The sequence below is a fragment of the Prionailurus viverrinus genome, chromosome C1 (genome assembly GCF_022837055.1).
Source record: "Prionailurus viverrinus isolate Anna chromosome C1, UM_Priviv_1.0, whole genome shotgun sequence".
NCBI classification, from domain to species: domain Eukaryota; kingdom Metazoa; phylum Chordata; class Mammalia; order Carnivora; family Felidae; genus Prionailurus; species Prionailurus viverrinus.
Window position 1 is genome coordinate 158,961,224 of NC_062568.1, and position 21,518 is coordinate 158,982,741.

At 36.2% G+C, this 21,518-nt stretch overlaps 1 protein-coding gene across 2 annotated transcripts in view; it reads left to right on the top strand.

Annotated features, from left to right (window-relative positions):
- Positions 1-20,189, top strand: part of CC1H1orf141 (chromosome C1 C1orf141 homolog) — a 49,252-nt gene extending 29,063 nt beyond the window's left edge. Inside the window, exons 5-9 of one of the 2 annotated variants that reach the window (XM_047871532.1) lie at positions 943-1,010; positions 7,074-7,179; positions 15,753-15,822; positions 17,179-17,368; positions 19,094-20,189. In XM_047871532.1, the coding sequence (XP_047727488.1) occupies positions 943-1,010; positions 7,074-7,179; positions 15,753-15,822; positions 17,179-17,368; positions 19,094-19,666 (1,007 nt within the window). In that variant the 3' untranslated portion in view covers positions 19,667-20,189. The remainder of the gene's footprint in view (positions 1-942; positions 1,011-7,073; positions 7,180-15,752; positions 15,823-17,178; positions 17,369-19,093) is intronic. The other variant, XM_047871533.1, reaches the window with a different exon arrangement.
- Positions 20,190-21,518: the final 1,329 nt, after the last annotated feature.

Consider the following 21,518-nt stretch of genomic DNA (forward strand, 5'->3'; position numbering starts at 1 on the left):
CATTAAAAAAATTAAAAATAAATAACTGTTGACTGAATGAATGCCAGATACTATTAAATTAGTTACATCTATTATTTCATTTCCTCCTCACAGCATTCCTCTAAGATAGTACTATTATTTCCCCTTAACAGATCAGAAAACTAAGGCTCATGGAAGTTAAATAACTTATGTAAGGGTATATGACTTACAGACAAAAAAGTAGGCTTTGGTCCCAGACTATCTAAATCCAAAGTCTGTATGCTTGACCTAACACCATACCTACCTTAAGAAAATCCATTAAAGGATAACCCAGGTTAATAAATAATTAGAGCTGAGATGGGGTTCAGGTTGAGGGGAATATTTCTCTTTTCAAAGGAATTAATGAAAAGATTCCTTTCATTATGATTCCATTTTGTTTAGAAATCCATTTTTTTCCAAGAACATACCACTTAGTTGTGTGTTCTGGGTCATAGCTCTGACCTCAATAGTTTCTGATAAGTAGTCAGGAGTTAATAATCAAAAGTTATAAATTCTGTTAATGGAATTGGCTTTAAAAAAAAAAAATTTTACTACATTTCTTTATTTTTGAGAGGCAGAGAATGAGTGGGGGAGGGGCAGAGAAAGAGGGAGACACAGAATCCGAAGCAGGCTCTAGGCTCTGAGCTGTCAGCACAGAGCCTGACGTGGGGCTCAAACTCATGAACTGTGAGATCATGACCTGAGCCGAAGTTGGACAGTTAACCGACTGAGCCACCCAGGCGCCCCTAATAGAATTGGCTTTTAAAGCAAATTACTCTAGAATATATTTAGCTCTGAAAATGTAATGCATATGTAAGCACCTAAGTTTATCAAATTACATTGCTAAAGTTGACTAGAAGTAGAAAAAAATATTTTATTGATAGTTAAATTAGAAGTAGCCTAATAGTATAGAAATATCATTTATGTTTCGATTTGTTTCTTTAGAGCCAATGAAAGAACATCTGAATTCAAGATCTTTTAGACCTTTTCTTTATCTTAAGGATACAGCTGAGGTAGGTTTAATTTGTGTACCTAAAAATTACTTTGTAGAAATTCAGATTGGCACTAACAATTTTGTATATACTTCTATGAATCCCAAATTCACATTTATTTTAGGATTCAAAGCGTAAAATTTTAAAGTGATTTCATCTTTGATATTATGTAAAACTTTATGTGAAAGGATAATACAGAAAATAATATATTATTTGCTTGACAGTCCATATAGCAGAAATTACTTGAATATGATAAGGACTAACAGTTATCATAAAGTTAGTTAAAACAGGACATCATAAAAAAATATATGCATGAATTAAATATTTTATTTTAATTTAAAATATGAAAATATGCATCCATTTGTAATCTTTTGAGGTATAGCCAAGACCATTTCTTTTTAGCATACTATAGTTATTTATATAATTACAGTTACAATTACTATAAACAAGCTTGGGACCAGCAGTATTGATTCTTTTTTTAAATTGTAGCATAATTGTAGTATTGAAGTATAACACACATGTTACATTAGTTTTAGGTGTACAACATAGTAATTTGACAACAATATTGACTCTTGATAACCTTTTGAGCAGAGAGGTTCATGGGCATCCAGAAAAGTAGTTGACTAGCCTTGAACACTGAGCATGCCTTGGCTATTGTTCATTAGGTTTTATCTAGGAAACTAGGGAGAGACGTTAACCAGAGAATCAACAAAGGAAAGTCATTTAAGAGAGTCTCTTAGAGGGGCGCCTGGGTGGTGCAGTCGGTAAGCGTCCGACTTCAGCCAGGTCACGATCTCGCGGTCCGTGGGTAAGCGTCCGACTTCAGCCAGGTCACGATCTCGCGGTCCGTGAGTTCGAGCCCCACGTCAGGCTCTGGGCTGATGGCTCGGAGCCTGGAGCCTGTTTCCAATTCTGTGTCTCCCTCTCTCTCTGCCCCTCCCCCGTTCATGCTCTGTCTCTCTCTGTCCCAAAGATAAATAAACGTTGAAAAGAGAGTCTCTTAGATATTAATTTATTATTAACCCTGATTACTGCTAATATGGAAAATGAAGCATGAAGAAACACATACTTTGGACCATAATTAATGACATTATAATTTTTGTTGCATATTCCCCTTTTATAATTTTTAAGAAAATTTACAGGACCCACTGTCCAGAATACTAGTATTATCCTCAACTACATCTTTTATTTAGGTTCATGTTAAATAAATACCTTTCAAGAAATACATATTGTAGCATCACAAGTTTACTCATAATAATAAATTTACTAGTATCTTATATAAAATATGCAACATTTTAATTTTTAAAAAATAAGTTAAAATATACATATGAATTTTTAAAAAATTAAATAATTCAGAAAGTCTAATAAGTATACAAAGCACTTCCATCCCATTCTTCTTGTTCTAATTTCCTCTTTTCAAAGGGAACCATATTTAACTTTTGGGGGGGGGTTTAATTCCCTTTATGATTAACTCCGTAATTTTAAAGAATGAGCTTCTACTACTACTTTTTTGCTTTTCAACTTTAAATATTATATAGTCAGTAAAATATATTTGAATTAGCTTATGTATATTGCTGTACATTTCATCTCTCCCCCTGTTTTTTTTCTTCTGGATCTTTGATAGTTACTTTTTTGTTTCCTCAGTTGTTAACTTTTGTACCTATAAATAACATATCTAAATATGTTTTCTTTTATATTAACTTTAAGCACTACCTCCTGATTCCCCTGTTTGTAAAATGAAGAACTTAGCAGCCCTATCCTTTTCTCCCATTCTCCTTCACACCTTCTTCCCCAAGTCAGGTATATCTTTACTTTTGCATTGTTGACGTCAATGATTATATTCAGTCTTGCAACTCTGATTAAGCCCTCATGTTTTGTCTATAGGTTAATTCTAAAACTCAAGGCTATAAATAGTATCTTGTTATGATGACACTGTACATATTCATTGTAATGAATGTGCAACAAAGTAATGTGCTAGGATTACAATTCTTCTCAATGGGTAAAATGTACAAGCAAAAGGCTTTCTTTTCTTATTCTCCACCAGTTACTCAAAAATAATGCCATGTGTTAGTTTGCCTCATATTGAAACCTTTACTGTCATGTATACACTTTTGTGTTTTTTTCCGAAGATTCAATTTGCCTTTTTTTTTCTTGTGGGAGGATGATAATAATAGCAAACATCTATATAGTACTTACAGTACTTTTGTAGTATAAATATACATTATGTATATTTGTATATATATGTATATATGTATACATATAAATTTACATCCCTAACAACCCAAGGAAGTACTATTTTTATTCCTATTTTATAGATAAGAAAAAAGAGGTACAAAGAAGATATAAGTAATTTGGCTGAGATCAAATTATAAATGGCAGAGCTAGGAAGAACCTAACAGTCTGATACATGCTCTATGCCTGTAAGATATGCAGTCTCTAAAAAAGAAATATACAATTTTATCATTATATGTGAGTATAGTCAAGCTTTCTTACTCATTATCTCTATTGAGTAGAATCCATTCTAATCTTCTTGGAGGAATTGCTCAAGGATCCCAGTGACTTTTTGTTCTAAATTTGACCTATTTTAAGCCTGTTCTGCAGTTGTCACTGGGTCATTCCATTCCTGGTTTAGTTGCCAGATTTTAGTACTCCATGTTTTGTTATTTCTTCTGGGATTTCATCTTTATTTTCCTATAATATGTCTTCAAGGAACATCCCTAGAAGTGGTTCATAGATGTCTGGGTGTATATTTATTTTTCCCATTATATGATTGATAATTTAGCTGAGTACAATTATATGTTAATTTCATTTTTTTCCCTAAACTTTGGTGACATTGCTAGACTGTCTTATGCCATTCAGTATTGTTAATGAAAGGTTCTCAGTCTTTTGTAAGTTGATTTTATTTAATTTTTCCCCTTGGAACTTTTAGGATCTTCTCTTTATCAATATTGTTTTCACATGTCTTGAGGATATGCCCAAGGGTGGTAATTTTATTCATTCTGTTCAGTGTTCTGTGGACCCCACCCTAAAGCAAATGTCTTTCTTTAGATCTTAAAAAATATCTCTGTTATTTCTTTTCCAATTTCTTTCCACTATTTTCTGTGTTCTTTAATGGTCAGATATTAGATTTCTTGGGTTGATTCTCTATATTGCTATTCTCTACTTTTTGTTTCTGAAAATTTACCTTTTATTCTAGTCCTTTGATTGCATTTTGGTTCAGTAATGATATTTTAAGTTTCTTTCTTGTCCTTAGTTGTTGTTGTTTTTCTTTTTGCAGACTCCTGTTACATGTGTTCTCAACATTTTCTGAGGATGTTAGAGTTCATTTCTTTTAACTTATTTTCTGTTTCTTGAATTATCTCTTTTTTTTTCTGGTGTCAGTATTCCTTTTGTTTAACATGATAGATATTTTTGAAGTTACTGATTTTTATCATACCTAATAAATCTTCATTTGTTCATATTTAAGAGTAAAGATATAAGTTAATTTTTCTATGAAACTGTCATTAATTTTATAAATAAGTATCTCTCCAGAGTGGAGAGTCAGCTGTTCTGTGTATACATCAGAGTTCTCAACCAGCTAGCTTTACTTTAGCATAAGAGGGCAGAGAGAAGGTAATTTGACTGGTAGCCTTTCTTCCAAATGCTAGCATGAAGAGAGTTTCACTCCAGAGAACCAAACATTAGCAGTAAGTTTATTAAGAGAAGGGCACCTATTTTAGCCTGAGATTAATTAAATACAATTTTCTATAACTGTATGTGGGAGAGGGTAACTGGGAAATGGGAGAGGTGGCAGTTGGTTCAGAAAGTCCAAAGAATTGCAGTTAACCTGTCTCTTTACAACTTTTGTTTTCATCCTCACCCTAAATATCTGCCAGCTCTATGCCTGGAGTTTCATCAGAAAAATGTAGTTATTTTAATACCTGCAAGATTTTAAATATAATTGATAAATTCAACAGCCATCATTGATAAAACTACAAAAAATACTTGCCGTATGATAAAGAATATCAACATAATTTTGTTTTTAAAAAATTTATTATCTTTTTTTTGTTTTTTGGGGTTTTTTTTTGTTTTTTGTTTTTTTAAAAAAATTTTTTTTTTCAACGTTTATTTATTTTTGGGACAGAGAGAGACAGAGCATGAACGGGGGAGGGGCAGAGAGAGAGGGAGACAAAGAATCAGAAACAGGCTCCAGGCTCTGAACCATCAGCCCAGAGCCTGATGCGGGGCTCGAACTCACAGACCGCGAGATCGTGACCTGGCTGAAGTCGGATGCTTAACCGACTGCGCCACCCAGGCGCCCCTATTTTTTAAAAATTTAAAGTTTATTTACTTATTTTGAGAGAAAGAGAGAGAGCAAGGTTGGCAAGGGGCAGAGAGGGGGAAAGAGAATCCCAAGCAGGCTCTGCACTGGCAGCTTGGAGCCTGATGCAAGGCTCGAACTCATGAACTGTGAGATCATGACCCAAGCCCAAACCAAGAGTTGGATGCTTAACTGACTGAGCCACCCAGGCACCCCCCAGCATAATTTTAAAAATTATACCTTAAAATAGCCAACTTCATAATTAATGACAATACACTAGTCTATGGCATTGCAAGAGTGACACTTAATTGCCACTATTATTTATAGATGTTTAGGAAGTATTAAACAATGCAATAGGAAAAGACAACAGAGGTAGTAAAAACTCTGGAGAAATCTGATTCAGTATGGCTGAGTAAACCCTATTACACCCACCCTGTCTCAGACAATAAATGTAAACTCTAGACAAGATACTCAGAAAACACACACACACACACACACACACACACACGCACACACATATTATCTGAAGACCCTAGAGAGTAAGAAACCAGAAGCATGTTACAACAAAAAGCATAGAAACTTGGAATAACTTACTTACACAGGGCTATTTTTATGACTTTTAGCTTGAAGGGTAGATGAAGCTGGCACTGCATGGGGCATCGAAACCTCCGATAGGAAACATGTTTTTCCTGGCCAGGAGAACTAGAGGGCAATGTTCAGGGCAGCCCAAGCTTCTGGAAAGTGAGTGGAGAGTAATAGAAAGAAGAAAGTCAAAGATGGCAGCCCCATCTTCCATGTATAAACCCTATCCAAGTATCTCATTGCCCCCTGAACCATGCATGTTTAGGGAGACTGCAAGCAGCCCAGCTAAGGATAAAACAAGTGGACTGAAATGTAAGCTGCTGCTCCAGAGACAGTTTGTATTTTGAACCTGACTAAGTTAATTGCTAAAATAAAAGCATCAATAATCTTTCTAGTGACATAATGGATTCACCAAAGTCTCTCTCCACACTAGAGCCAATCTGAGACCCTAACCTGGGAAAAGTTGGATCTTTTTTCCAGTTCTCTCATTCTACTCAGAGGTATTCTGCTATATCTACTCAATGAATGAGTCAAGTTTCTTTTTAAACTAAGAGGGCTTTTTCCCCCCCTCAGTATTTGAAGTTTAGATTTTCCCTGCATTTGGAGAAATAAATTTTATATGAGTATAATAGCTAAGCTTTAGAGGCAAAGAAAATAGAATTTATTAAAAAGTGTGAACGTAGTCCAAGTTTTAAATTTCTGTAGATTTGTTTCTTCCTCATAAAGTGGTACTAACATCCATCTTATAGGGTTTTGTTTTTGAGGATTAAATAAATACTATATTTGGAAGTATTTAAAGAACTAGATGGGAGTGGTGGGGGGGTGCCTGAGTGGCTCAGTAGGTTAAGCATCTGACTTTGGCTCAGGTCATGATCTTGTGGTCCATGAGTTCAAGCCCTGTGTTGGGCTCTTTGCTGCCAACTGGAGCCGGGAGCCTGCTTCAGATTCTGTGTCTCCCTCTCTTTGCCCCTCCCTCATGCGGACTCTATCTGTCTCTCTCTCAAATATAAATTGACATTTAAAATAATTTAAAGAACTATACAGCTGTTAGTTATTATAATTATATATTCCAAGTGTGAATAATCAGATTTAAATTATTTATCAATATACATAGAGAGAAATAATTTCTGAGATAGTTTTCCAGTTTTCCTAGTGTTCAGGTAAAAAAAAAATTCTAAGCCTTTGCATGATCTTATTCACAGAATAAACAAGAGCATAGAAGAACATTGGGTTCTACAACCATTTCTCCTATACCCACGGTTCAATCTAAGGCTTATAAGAAGGAAAAAGACTCTGCTTTGTTTGCAGGTATACACATTGTGTGTTTATATTGAAATTGCTGAAAATTAACTGTATCTAACTTTTAAAAGCATTAAGAAAATCTTTAAAGAATATCGTATCTGATCTTATCACCACATTATTTCCCTACTTAATAACTGAATAATATCTATTACAAAAATGGTAAAATTTAGATTGCTTATTATGGTATACAAGATTTTTCTAGCCTTCTATTTTGTCTCTTTCTCCTTACTGATTCTAGTCACTGTGAACAGTCTGTTCCAAATACAGTGTAATACGATTCATTCTGGCCTCTATAACTCAGAACTGACTTTTCCACCTGATAGATTCTTACTCATCTTAAATATTTAGGAGACATACTGCTTTAATTAAAATAAAATCTGACTATATATTGTTTAAACAATTAAGATGTTTATATCTCAAGAAGTCTATCAGTAAGTCAGTTCCAGGCATGGTTAATTCAGAGTCTTGATGAGATATACCTGGTCCCTCCATCTTTTCTCAAGTTTCTTAGTAAGTAGCCTGTCCTCCTAGTTTTGCTGTACAATATGGTGACTGCTATTCAAGATAACTGGTATGGCTAACAACATCCACTGAAAAAGATAAAAGCTCTTTGGTTCCTTTGTAAAAATGAGGAAAATGCTCCTCAAAGCCCTCCAGCAGACCTTCCCTGGTGTCTCCTTACTAGAATAGCTTAATGCACCCATATTTTAACCAACAAATCATTATCAGCTTAGGTAAGTTTTTCCAGCTTTAAACATGGTGTATACATATATATATTATATATAAACTATTTCACATATATTATATGATATATAGAGTGAGCAGAAGATTTAGCTTCATGGTGTCCTAATTGTCTTTTTCTCTGTTAGTTGAATTTGATTGCAGTATTTTAGTGTTTTGTACAGCTGTTACTAAGGACACATGTAATACACTGTATGCTGTTCTATTTTGTTTTTTAAAATGTTGGTCAAAGTATGCTACATTAATTTAGTGTCTAAATTGATGGGTTATAGCTCACATTTTTAAAAGCACAGGCTTAGATCATTTAAAGATTCACTCCCTTGGGTGAGGAAGGAGCCCAGCCTCCTGTGGAAGACATGGTTGTTTGGAGAAAGATAAATAAAATCAGAGCTCTGTCAGCATAAAAGGGAGAAAGGGGACTATTAAGTAGGCAATCCTCTGTTTACCACATAAGTCGCCTCTAAAGTGTTTCCTAACAGCAGGGCAGACTGTTCTACTCTTTCGGCAAAGCAAATTTCCCTTCATAAAATTTCTTGAGTCTCTCTACAGAAGAAAATTACAGTTCTTTTATCAAAGTCCCAAATTAAGACTTCTGGGAAAGTTGGCAACATAAATACAAATTTATCCTGGCCAAAATGAATAACAAAAAGAAGAAAAATAGACAAGAAAAATTCATTAAATTGAAACTAAGACATTTTATCTCAAACTGAAAGGAAATCTGCTACATATTACAACATGAAGTAGTTTGAAAGAAGATTCCAGAAGTTGATTCACAATTCCATTTCCTAAGAGAAAGAAGAGTATTTAAAAAGCCAGTAGAAGATATTCTGAAAATTCTTCTTTTAATACCACTCCCTAGCCCCACCACCCAAATACTCAAAGAAAAGGGGTTTGTTACTAATGATGGGTCACAGAAAGATGGAAATTCCTCCCTTTTGGGATCCCTTTCCTCACTGCAAGTCAATAGCAGTCCAAGTCTGTGTTAGCAGTGTTTTTAGAGAAATGTGATGACCATACTTAGCCCTTTCTTTCTTTGGCTTCCTAGTATTGCTTCATATGGACTCAGGGGGAAAAACCTCCTAACTTGGAGGAGCAAGGTCTTGAAAGGGGAGTTGACAACAGAAGAGACAAGATGCAATTTCCTAGGAACCATCTTTGCAAGTGTGAATAATAGCCACAGACAACTGTGTAAAGAAAAAAATATATGATCCCATAAAACACTCTAAGAACTTTGAGGCCTTTCTTTGACTAAATGTCTCCTCAAACTGAATTGTTTACCCCAAGAGAGAGGTAAAGGACTCTAACCCAAGTGGCACTTCACCAGATCACCCATCACCATCACCACCTCATTAGAGTCATGAAGAGGTTTCACAAAACATACAGTGCACAGGAACAAATTTCCCCATAATGTTTCAGGGCTCCGGCTGCCTCACCAGGCAGCTCAGGCAGCTGAATGCCTGAACTTACAAGGTAACAACATGTGGATTTGCCTGTCAATTTCTAAGGGGAGAATTTAACAGTATCCAGATAAGCAGGGAGAGTAGCCAAAGAAATTTACTTCTTTTATATTTGGACTAGGATCAAACCTAGATTTAAGTGTCCAGATTCAAAGGTGAATAGGAAAAACAAGAACGTGGGGCTTATTAAATATCACATAGCAAATAAAGGAGATAATTTAAAGATAGCTATGGTCATGTTCTGACAGAAATTGTACCCCATGAAACAGGAGAAATTTAGAAAATAATATTTTTATATGTTTAAGAGATTAAAGAACATAAGGGATTCTGTGAAATAAGATTTGAAGATATAAAAGATACATGTCAAAAATGAAATGATGCTGTGAGAGCTAAAAATATTTTTTAAGTTTATTTATTTATTTTGAGAGACAGACAGAGAGAGAGAGAGAGAGAGAGAGAGATAGTGGAGGAGAAGCAGGGAGAGACAGAGAGTCCCAAGCAGGCTCTGAGCTGTCAGTGCACATACCTTGAGATTATGACCTGAGCCAAAATCAGTTATGAGTCAGGAACATAACCGAATGGGCCACCCAGGCACCTCAGAGATAAAAATATTTTTAAGGTAATGAGTAATGATAATGCAGAACCTAAAATTATATTAAAAGTTGTGAAGAGTAGAATAAACATTGGAGTAAACCAAATCAAAGATCTGAAGAGCAAGTTTAGGAAAATCACATAGAGTGCAACGTGAAGGGACAGAATTATGACTGGATCAGACAAGATAGTATATTGAGGTATCCAACACCGAGATAAACAATGTGTTTGAAAAAGAGAACAGAACAAATTGAATGAACTTGCTGCAAAAGGACATAGGAAAACTATCTTTAAATAATAGAAATAGTCAAAGTCTCAATTTTGTTGATCCTTACATAAGTATATATCTATATCTATAGCTATAGCTATAGCTATATCTATATATTTATCAGAATTCATCAAACTATACATGTAAAATGCATGCATTTAATTGTATGCAAATCATACTTCAATAAAGTTAAGTCAAAAAGAAAGCAAAAGATTAACACTGCAAAAGTCAAAAACTCCAAAATAATCTATTATATCTGAAGTGATCTGAAGGAAAATTATTTAATAATAATCTAGAATAATCTGAGGAGGAAGATGGCAGAGAAGTAGGGGGACCAGGATTTCCCTTGTCCCTCAAACCTAGCTGTATTAAGGTCAGAACACTTGGAACACCCAGGAAATCTATCTTCGGAGTGACAGAAAAATCTCCAGAGGTGGAGGGTGACAGCTTGGCGGGACAGAGGTACCTGTATGCGAATTGGGGGAGATAAAACAGAGTGGGCATGGAGGGCAGGGATCCCCTTCTGTGGAGAGACAAAAGGGAGAGAGAGAGAGAGAAACTGTGGATTGCGGTATTGTGTTGGAACAAGAGAAAAATCTCTCGGGACCACGGACTGGGGAACGAGAAATATAATCGGTGCCAGTCTCTACTTTGCAAACAGCCTTAGGAGCTGAAGATCGGAGTTTTCAAAAGTGCATGACTTTCTCCAGACTGAAGCTGCTGTAGCGGTGTGAGCATGCCTTGGGAGGAGAGAGGAGAGCTAGCCCCAGGGCATGGGAGCGACCTCAGGGGTGCACAGTGAGAGGACAGTGCCCTCCCTTGAGTACTGGGGGAAGAGTGTATATTGCCCCCCAAGGACAAAAGACCCTGCAGGCACCTGCCACATCTGTAGGGCAGATTGGTGCTACCCCAGAACCGGGTCTGTGCAGTGTGGGATCCTTTAAAACATGGGGTTTTGAATCCCAGCTGAGTGCCTAGGAGGCACGAGAGACTGTGGAGCAGGGCAATCCCCCTGGTTGAGGAGGAGAGATTGGGGTGTCGCTATTTTTCTCCCCATCACCAACAGGGTGGGGCTTCAGGGAGCAGTACAGCAGCCCCCAGTGGAGGCGGGACCCACTTACAACCAAACTCCACCCCTCTGAGCCTGGCAACTGTTTATCTAGTCTAGTGAGACTGACAAAGACAGAACCAGACGGCCTCTCCTCCAGACCAGCACAACCACCAGTCCCAGGCACCAACAGATAACTGTCCTGTGGTTTTGTGTGTTAGACTGTTGCTCCTTTTCTTTCTTTTTTCTTTCCTTCTCTTCTTTTTTCTCTTCTTTTTCTTTCTACCCTTTTCTTTTTTCCCCCTTTGGAATCAGGCTCAAAGTTTCTGATTTGATTTTTGGTCAATTCTTATTTTATATATAAAATATATATTCTTTCTTTCTGTGCTTTGCTTGTCTCTGTAATCAGGCATTTTTACTCTATTCTTTTCACACCTTTTCTATATTTCCTTTATTTTCCTTTCTCTCTCTCTCTGGATTAAACCTTATAGTTTCTTTGATTCTCTCTGCTTGGTCTCTTTTTCACCCCTTTCATTTTTCTCTTTGTATGGGATCAGGTCCCTGGCCCTTTCCTTTCTTCCAGGTTTACTTCAATGAACAAATCAAAGCACGTCTGGTGGAAGGTCTAAACAATCTGCCACTATAAGTAAGAAGCAGCTTTGTAGAAGACTGACCAGTGGGATAGAGCAGCCAACAGAGTGCACGCAATATGCTACAAAAACACTTCCTGAAGTGCCAGGCCCTGGGCAGTGTATGACCCCTTTATAATACAGTAGTTCTCACAGGTGCAGGACACATAACAAGCATTTAACACATGTAAAAGACAGAAACCTAGCCAAAATGACAGAACGGAAGAACTCTCCTCAAAAGAAATTCCAGGGAGAAATGACATCCAGAGAATCGCTCAAAACAGATATAAAAAATATATATGAAAAGGATAATAGTCATAAAACTAATAGCCAGGCTTGAGAAAAGTGTAGAAGACAGCAGAGAATCTAGTGCTTCATAGATCAAAAACCTAAGAACTAGTCACGATGAATTAAAACATGCTATAGCTGAGATGCAAAATCAAGTAGATGCAGTGACAGAAAGGACGGAAGAGCAGAAGAGAGAATCGGAAGATAAAATTATGGAAAGTGATGAGGCTGAAAAAAAAGAGGGAAAGGAAATTATTAGACCATGAGGGGAGAATTAGAGACCTAAGGGAGTCAATGAAATGAATAGTATCCTTATCATAGGAGTTGCAGAAGAAAAAGAGGGAGAGAAAGGGGCAGGAGGTTTATTTGAACAAATTATAGCTGAGGAAACAGGCATCCAAGTCCAAGAGGCACAAAGAACTCCCTCCAAAGTCAACAAAAACAGGTCAACACCATGACATACCATAGTGAAACTGGCAAAATACAAAGAGAATTCTGAAAGCAGTTAGGGACAAATGGGCATTAACCTACAAGGGTAGATACCAAAGGGTAGTAGCAGACCTATCCACTGAAATTTGGCAGGCCAGAAGGGAGTGGCAGGAAATATTCAATGTGCTGAATGGGAAAAATATACAGCCAAGAGTTCTTTATCCAGCAAAGCGTTGTTCAGAATAGAAGGAGAGATAAAGGTTTTCCCAGACAAAAATTAAAGGAGTTCATGACCACTAAACCAGCCCTGCAGGAGGTTCTAAGGGGGACCCTGTAAGTGGAAAGCAGCAAAGACTACAAAGGACCAGAGACATCACCACAAGCAAGAAATCTACAGATAACACAATGGCACTAAATCCATATCTTTCAATAATCACTTTGATGTAAATGGACTAAATGCCGCAATCAAAAAATAGAGTATCAGAATGGATTAAAAAAAACAAGAGCCATCTTTATGCTGCCCACAAAAGACTCATTTTAGACTGGATGACAACTGTGGATTGAAAGTGAGGGGATTGAGAACCATAGATCAAGCTAATGAACATCAAAAGAAAGGTGGAGTAGCTATACTTGTATCAGACAACCTAGATTTTAAACCAAAGATCGTAACAAGGGATGAAGAAAGGCACTATATCATAATTAAGGGGTCTATCCATCAAGAAGAGCTAACAATTTTAAATGTTTATGCTCCCAATGTGAGAGAACCCAAATATATAAATCAATTAATCACAAACATAAATAAATTTATAGATAACAATACCATGGTTGTAGGGGACTTTAATAGTCCACTTTTACAACAATGGACAGATCATCTAGGCAGAAAATCAATAAGGAAATAACGTCTTTGAATGACCCATTGGACCAGATGGACTTACAGATATATTCAGAAATTTTCATCCTAAAGCAGCAGAATACACATATTTCTCAAGTGTACATGGAACAGTCTCTAAAATAGATCACATACTGGGTCACAAAACAGCTTTCAACAGTTACAGAAAGATTGAGATTATGCTATGCATATTTTCAGATCACAAAGCTATGAAACTTGAAATCAACCATAAGAAGAAATTTGGAAAGCCCCAAAAACATGGAGGTTAAAGAACATCCTACTAAAGAATGAATGGGTCAACCAGGAAATTAAAGAAGACATTTAAAAATACATGGAAGCAAATGAAAATGAAAACATGGCATTAAACCCTTTAGGATGCAGCAAAGGCAGTCCTAAGAAGAAAATACATTGTATTTTCCAGAAGCAAGAAAGGTCCCAAATACATAACCAAATCTCACACCTAAAGGAACTAGAAAGGCAGAAACAAAGAAACCTCAAACCCAGCAGAAGAAGAGAAATAATAAAGATTAGAGCAGAAATAAAAAATATAGAATCCAAAAAAAAAAAACCCCAGTAGAACAGATCAATGAATCTAAGAGTTGATTTTTTTAAAAGACTAAACAAAATGGATAAACCCCTAGCCAGACTTCTCAAAAATAAAAGAAAAAGGACCCAAATAGATAAAATCAGAAATGAAAGAGGAGAGATCACAACCACCACCACAGGAATTCATACAATTATAAGAGAATACTGTGAAAAATTATATGCCACCAACTGGACAATCTGTAAGAAATGGACAAACTCCTAGACACACACACTCTACCCAAACTCAAATGGGAAGAAATAGAAAATTTGAACAGACATAATCAGTGAAGAAATTGAATCGGTTACCAAAAATCTCCCAACAAACAGGAGTCCTGGGCCAGATGGCTTCCCAGGGGAATTCGACCAGACATTTAAAGAAGAGTAAATATGTCTTCTGTTCAAGCTGTTCCAAAAAAGTAGAAACGGAAGAAAAACTTCCAGACTCATTCTGTGAAGCCAGCAGAGCTCAGAGCAGAGCACAGAGAGTGATCTTCCTGAAGCATAAATCAAACTACTTTCTTATTCTGCTTAATACCTTCTAAATCACCTCTATTATAACCAGAATACTGTCTTAAGTTTTTGGTATGGCTTATGTGGCTCTCTATAATTTGGCTCCTGCTACCTGTCTCATCTTACTCCACTCTCCCCCTCGTTCGCTATACTCCAACAACATTGGCCTTCAGCTCCTTTACCATTCCAAGCTGATTTCACACTGCAACCTTTACACTTGCTGTTTCCTCTGTCTAGTAGTGTGTTTGCCCAGCTCTTCACCTGGCTGCCTCTTCTTTCTCAGACTTCAACTCAAATATGCCCTCCTGAGAGAAGCCTCTATAGCCACCATAGGTGAAGTACCATGGGTATATGTTTTTATAATACTTACAAGTGGTTGAAATTATTTTATGTATTTTTGTGTTTGTTTATTTGCTTGTTTGTTGACTATTTCCTTTCTCTAGAATAGAGCTTCTGTGGTAACCTGTTATGCTGAAATACTAATCCTTCAGCCTTCAAGAATGCAAGGGTTGGCCTTATGTCAGTCTGGCTACAAGTATACTCAAGTGTTTGTCCTCAGTGTACTGTATAAAAGAATATTAATTAGTATGTTTGCCATGATGTGGAAAATGTTGGGAAGCACTGCACTAGAATACAAACTACTTCAGGACAAGAGAAAAGTTGAATTTATGCTCACATCATATGTGTCTGGGAGCACTTCAAATAAAGTAGGGAAATATTGAAGTGTCCATCAGGCATATTTGGAAGAGTTCAACCCTAGACACTTCCTTCCTGCTAGGTGGCAAGATCTGTTTGACCTGTGCTAACCAACTTCCCCATTTACCAACAGTGTTTAACCATCTGAGGCTTCCTACTGGCTAATAATGACTTACGTGTTAGAGAGATTTGAAAATTTGAGAATGTCTTTCTTCCACAAAAATCTCCAAGGCCAGGTTTATGTTTGATTTGCCTGAGCCAAATATGAGATCTTTGGCCGTAGTTGTTTCCAGTTCTATCTTGTTCACTTTAAGAAATTCTTACTTGAGTAGCTAGTACAGATCAAGCACTATACTGGAAGCTTTCTATTGTTATTTTACACTGTAAAATATTTTATAGAAGGTATTTTCTAAATGCCATGATATATGAAAATCTTTTATAATTTCAGCTCAAACTGGAAAAAAACCTAGGGAATCATCTGATTTGGCTGGTCACTTAGAAGATTCTGTCAATAAAAGGTAATTTATTTTAACATTTTTCATATTTTATTGTGTTCAATGTTTTTAATAGGGAGAGTTATTTGTTTTATTTTGTACTGGACTGGAATGAATTTATTCTGGCTTATTATTACTTATACTATGGGCCTATTATTATAGTATGGGCCTAAATAGGCTCTATTTAGGCCCATACTATAATCCAGTGACTGGTCTAAGAGTGTCCTACTATTATACATTCATACCTTGAGCACATGCTCTATCTGCTTCAAGTTGACAGGCAAATGGAAAGAAGGACATGGGAAAATGAATGGAGAGAATACATTGTGTTTTTGTTGTATAGACAAGATTAATTTTACTACAATATGGATTTAAGAAAAATAGCTTTGTAGTTTTGTATAAAGTTCTGATCTTTCCCAGATCCTCAGACTCTGAGTAAAATCATATTAATCCAGCATGTTTTAAACTTTGGAGCAATAATGTATAGCCTCTTTAAGTTTATCCCAGTCCGTCTCTTTCTTTCTTAAGATGGTTATCTGGGTATGTGAATGAGATGCTCACTGGACTTTGTGACATTGAGGAAAAGGTACTTGAGCAAGTATTTTGGTCAATGTCCTTGTACTGCTGGTCTCATTTCTAGGTGTTCTGTGGCTGCTGACATCTGTGGTTCATGAATATATGGTCTATTCTCTCTGAACTTGAATAGGCTCCACTCTCAACTCTCATTACTATGGTAGAACCCTCTGAGCCTCCATCATGACTTTCATCTGTCCTTAGACTGTCCATGCCTCACTTGTGCCAGGCCTTTGATGTGGGTTACCTCACCCCTGACACAGCAACCACTTTGGTAAGCCAAACTCAATGTCCTATGTCACATGTGAACCATAGGAAATATGGAATGAAAACTATATCCTCTTTCTGATTATAACCATACCATGCCATTGCATTCTGTTAGCAAAGTTGGGGCCACCCTATGTTGTCAGGAAGCTGCCTTGCAAAACACTTGTTTCTCAGAATCTCAACAAAGGATGTGGCAAATACCTCTTTATCTTTGGTATTCTTCTCAACCTACGTAAGATACATCTTCCCCACTCAAAAGCCAAAGAGGAATGCATATATATATATATATATATATATATGCATATATATATATATATATATATATATATATATATATATATATTCCTCTCCCCCCACTTTTGCTATTTCCCCCAAAAAGGCAGGAAGGAATACTCTTGCCAGATTGAAAGTGTGTGGCTGAGAGTTTGGGGAAGATGTTGTCAGTGACTTTCGGGGATCGGGGAGACAAGCAAGAACTGACAAACTAGAATCAACCCTAAAATCAATCATTATTTATGCTGAACTTGTGCTCATTTTCAGAAGAAAATCTCCCCCACAGATGGATGATTTTAGCACAAAAGAAAACAAAACCATCATAAATGACCAATTAAGTGAATATTGTTCAACAAGAAAGAAAAGCTTGCTCCCCTTGTGCTTTGAGGATGAATTTAAAAAGCCAAATGCCAAGATAATCAACATTAGTCCAGCAAAGACAGTAACTTCTCACATGGTAATAATACCTACTATTGTTCAGGAAATATGTGCATAAGTTCTACTTGCAGGAATCTTATATTCTAGTGACTAGAATCTTTGATAAATTATTTTTACTTCTCGGTTTTGCATTACAAAGTGACAACCACCCTTAGATTCTTAGTGCTCTTTTTAGAACTGCCAACCCAAAACTGGGGATGCCTTTGCATCAACTGAAAATTTTGTGTTTTTCTTTATGAAAAAGTCTTTGTCAAACTTTCTTGATTATAAAAGAAATGTAAAACAGATTTTGTATTTTTTAAATGACTGCATTGCTTTTCACTTTTCTAACAATCTATTTTAGCTAACTGAATGAGAAAATACATACATTAAGGGTATTTGGTAGTTCACAGAGACTGTAGGAAGGCTGGAGAGACAATCTGGCCTGAGAGCTATCCAGTCAGGAGTCACCCATTTGTAACCCTAGACTGCTCCACCCAGACCCATGCTTTTGTTACACAGTTTATGACTCTGATGCTGGGCAGGAGATGCTATTTCTAAGACCCTTGCTATTGCTGCCTTCCAAAGCAGATATATGTGCTACATTCTCACTAGAGTCATTTTCAAATAGCCCACCTTTAGTGCTTGCTTTCTCTGAACTGAAGACTATCTGAGGTGTATCTGACTGGCAGAGCCTGGGTCACATGCCTGTGCCCTAACCTCACGGAAGGCTAATAAAGTTAGTTTCTGCCTCTATGTAAGAGTACAGAGATTTGTAAGGTGGAGAATTCCCAGAGGCATTGGACAGACCAAAAATAGAACAAATCCTCACTACTGTGGCTAAACAGGTATCACTGACATCCCAATGGATTGCAAAACCAGATCTTTCATTATCTTTTTAGTAATTATAAGCAATAATATACCTTTCTCACTAAGTATGCTGATGTACAATTAGATGATCCTGGTTTCTTATGTCTTGAATTGTCTTTCTAAAAGAAAGGTAGCAATCACTGACTTAAAGTTTGCAAAGTAAAAACTGATAATATGCATATTTGACCTGTTTCTTTGGAGTTAATCTTTTTGCCCTATAATGGAAATATGGGAAAGAGTTTAATAAGTAGCTCATTCATACAAATTTTGCTATTACTGTAACAAAAATAGTCTATTTTTAAGTCAATCTATTACTTTGGCTATATTATTACACAAATATATATTGAGTGCTTTTTATGTGCTAAGTATTGTGGTAAGGGTTGGAGTATCAGAATAAATATAATATTATAAAGATACTTTTAGATGCTTGGAATTATTTATAACGGTATGCAGACTTTAATTTTGGCTTAAATTTGGCTTATCACCTTTGACTCGATTCATTTTTTGGTATGCCTTTTATTTCTGGGCATGGAAACCTAAGAAATGCCAGAGCAATGTCCCATCCCACCAACGATCCTATTTTTCCAATGACAACATCTCAGACATTTAAGGAATGTATTTATTTTGTCATATCTCACTTTATTTCAGAAAGGATTTTCATAGGCCAAAAGTTCAGATTTTACCCCTAACAACTTGACAGAATATTAAGAGAAGGAAGTGTGCCACATATAAGCACATCTTTTTTGTGGGGTTCACTACCATTATTGTTCATATTAAAAATGTCTCTGTAGTCATTTTTAGGATACTTTGCCATTTCATTTTCACGTTTAAAAATATATGTAGCCTTCTTGTCTCACTAGACTGATGACTAAGTACTCTTTTCTTTAATCCACAGGAACAAAATGACACAAATCCCATAATTTTCCATGAAACTGGATATGTGCAAATGTTACTTTTGACAAAAAATCGGCTTCCTCCCCATCGTATGGAAGATGATAACATTTACTCACATAAAAGAGCAGATTTTGTCTTCGAAAGAAATTGTGAAACCCTCAAATCTTTAATTAGGGATCAATTTATTATTCCTTCCAAACCTAAAAGGATTATGGCTACAGCATGGAAAAGAAATATACAAGCAATATCTGTTGATGTGGGCCATAGAGTTGTAGAGAGCAAGCTAAGGAAGAAAACTAGTAAGAAGACATTTGAAAACATATCCTGGAGTAAATTCTATAATTTCTCACAGACTTTTTCCAGCCTAACAAAAAATTTTATGGGCTTCCTTGATAAAACTGTTATTCAAGAAATGAGTGCTAGACATGGCAACTTTGAAAGAATGTTTTCTACAGTAAAACCAATTAGCAAATTCAGTACCTTACCTGTCAAATATTGTTTAAAGCCTTTAAAAAATATACTCAAAGTCCATAAATTAAATAATGTAACACCCTTGGATGATTTGTTAAACTAGTCAAGTGAAAATTAGGACCCTCAAAAAATATTGTTTTACAGCAATATTTACGTAACAAAAAGAATATAATGAAGCTCCAAGATCATAGAAGAAATTGTTACCTAAATAATATTCTTGTGGATGGTATAAAAAAGCAAAACATAGAAATTGCAATTATAAATCAACAGTCATCTGTTCAAGAAAAGCCAACATTTTTAGTAAACAAAAGGACAAAATTAGGAAATAATTATCCACAAGAGGGACTAATACATGAATTTTTATGAGCTCAATTAGATTCCTCAATCATCAGCATTTCTACAGTAAAGTGTGATTTGGGACCAAGAATGGCATTCACCATCTCTGGAAATTTGCTGTTGGAAGCCAAACAGCACCAATAACCTTGCTCAATAATTGAATATCAAATAAGACAAATGCACCATTAACTTGATGCATGTGGAATTAATCATATATCAACATTTTGGATAATCACTGGAAAATAGGATTACATTAGCAATTCATGCAATTAAAAGGACTTTGTCAAATTTAAAAAAAATTTTTTTTTCAACGTTTATTTATTTATGGGACAGAGAGAGACAGAGCATGAACGGGGGAGGGGCAGAGAGAGAGGGAGACACAGAATCGGAAACAGGCTCCAGGCTGTGAGCCATCAGCCCAGAGCCTGACGCGGGGCTCGAACTCACGGACCGTGAGATCATGACCTGGCTGAAGTCGGACGCTTAACCGACTGCGCCACCCAGGTGCCCCAAGACTTTGTCAAATTTAAAATAGCTTTTTGTTAGTAGACATTGAACTCATTGCTATACAATACCTTTTCAAGTATACTTTTGACTTTTTTTGGAATTGTTAAATAATTTAAAAGAATAACTTATTCACAATAAGCTAAAAATTTTTTGATACCATGTCCTACTGTTTTCAAGAAGTTGTATTTCAAAATTTCATTTTTAATCCATTTGTTTAAACTTTTTTTTAAAATCTGAACTGTTAGTACATGAGGAGAAGTAAGTTTAATTAGAAACATTTCCTTTAGAGGAAGGCTTTGGGGGTCTCTGGAAACTTAAAGGCAAGGACGTAAATATGTTCAAGGTTCCTGTTTCCACTTCAGACTGGAAGTTTTATTTACTGTGCTCCATCAATGCTCCTCTTGGGCACCTCTTCCCAAGTAGAGTCAGGTTTTGGCTCTAAATAGAATGGCAAGTAGAGAAAATGGAGGTGGGGGAGGGGATGGGGAAGTACAAATGGAAACTCTGTAAATGAGGGAAGAGCAAGAGTGATGGATAAGGTGATGGGCTTTTATCTAAGGCAAGAGCTTTAAGATAGGGTGATGGGCTCAGGTATATAGGAGGTAGAGGAGATGCATACATGCATCCTGGCTCTTTACCTTTCTTCTGGTTACTAGAGGAGTAGCAACAGCAGCAGATCAAAGTTTTGAAGTCATGTGTCTCTTTTCCAGCAAATAAGGATTGATCCTCTTGTTCTCTTGGCTTGCTGTCATCCATTCTCTTCACTCCCCACTCCCGCCCCATCCTCGTTTTCCCTCCTCCCAGGCTCACTGCAAAGCAAAACAGTATCCCTAACTACCCTGCTGGCTCAGAAGATAAAACACAAACTTTTAAATCACTAACAATAAAAACAATAAGAAATAGAACACATACGTAGTAATAGCACAAGTAATGATGGTAGTTTTTCGTAATACTCACTATAAGGTAATGAAATGTGGGCAGATATGACTAACCTTGAGCAAACAATGTAAACTGTCTGAGCCTTGGGTTACTGTATCCTTGCCTTGAGATGGGACAGTACCTTATTATAGTATTATTATTTTCAGTGTTAAAAAATTAATGTGGTGTGCCTT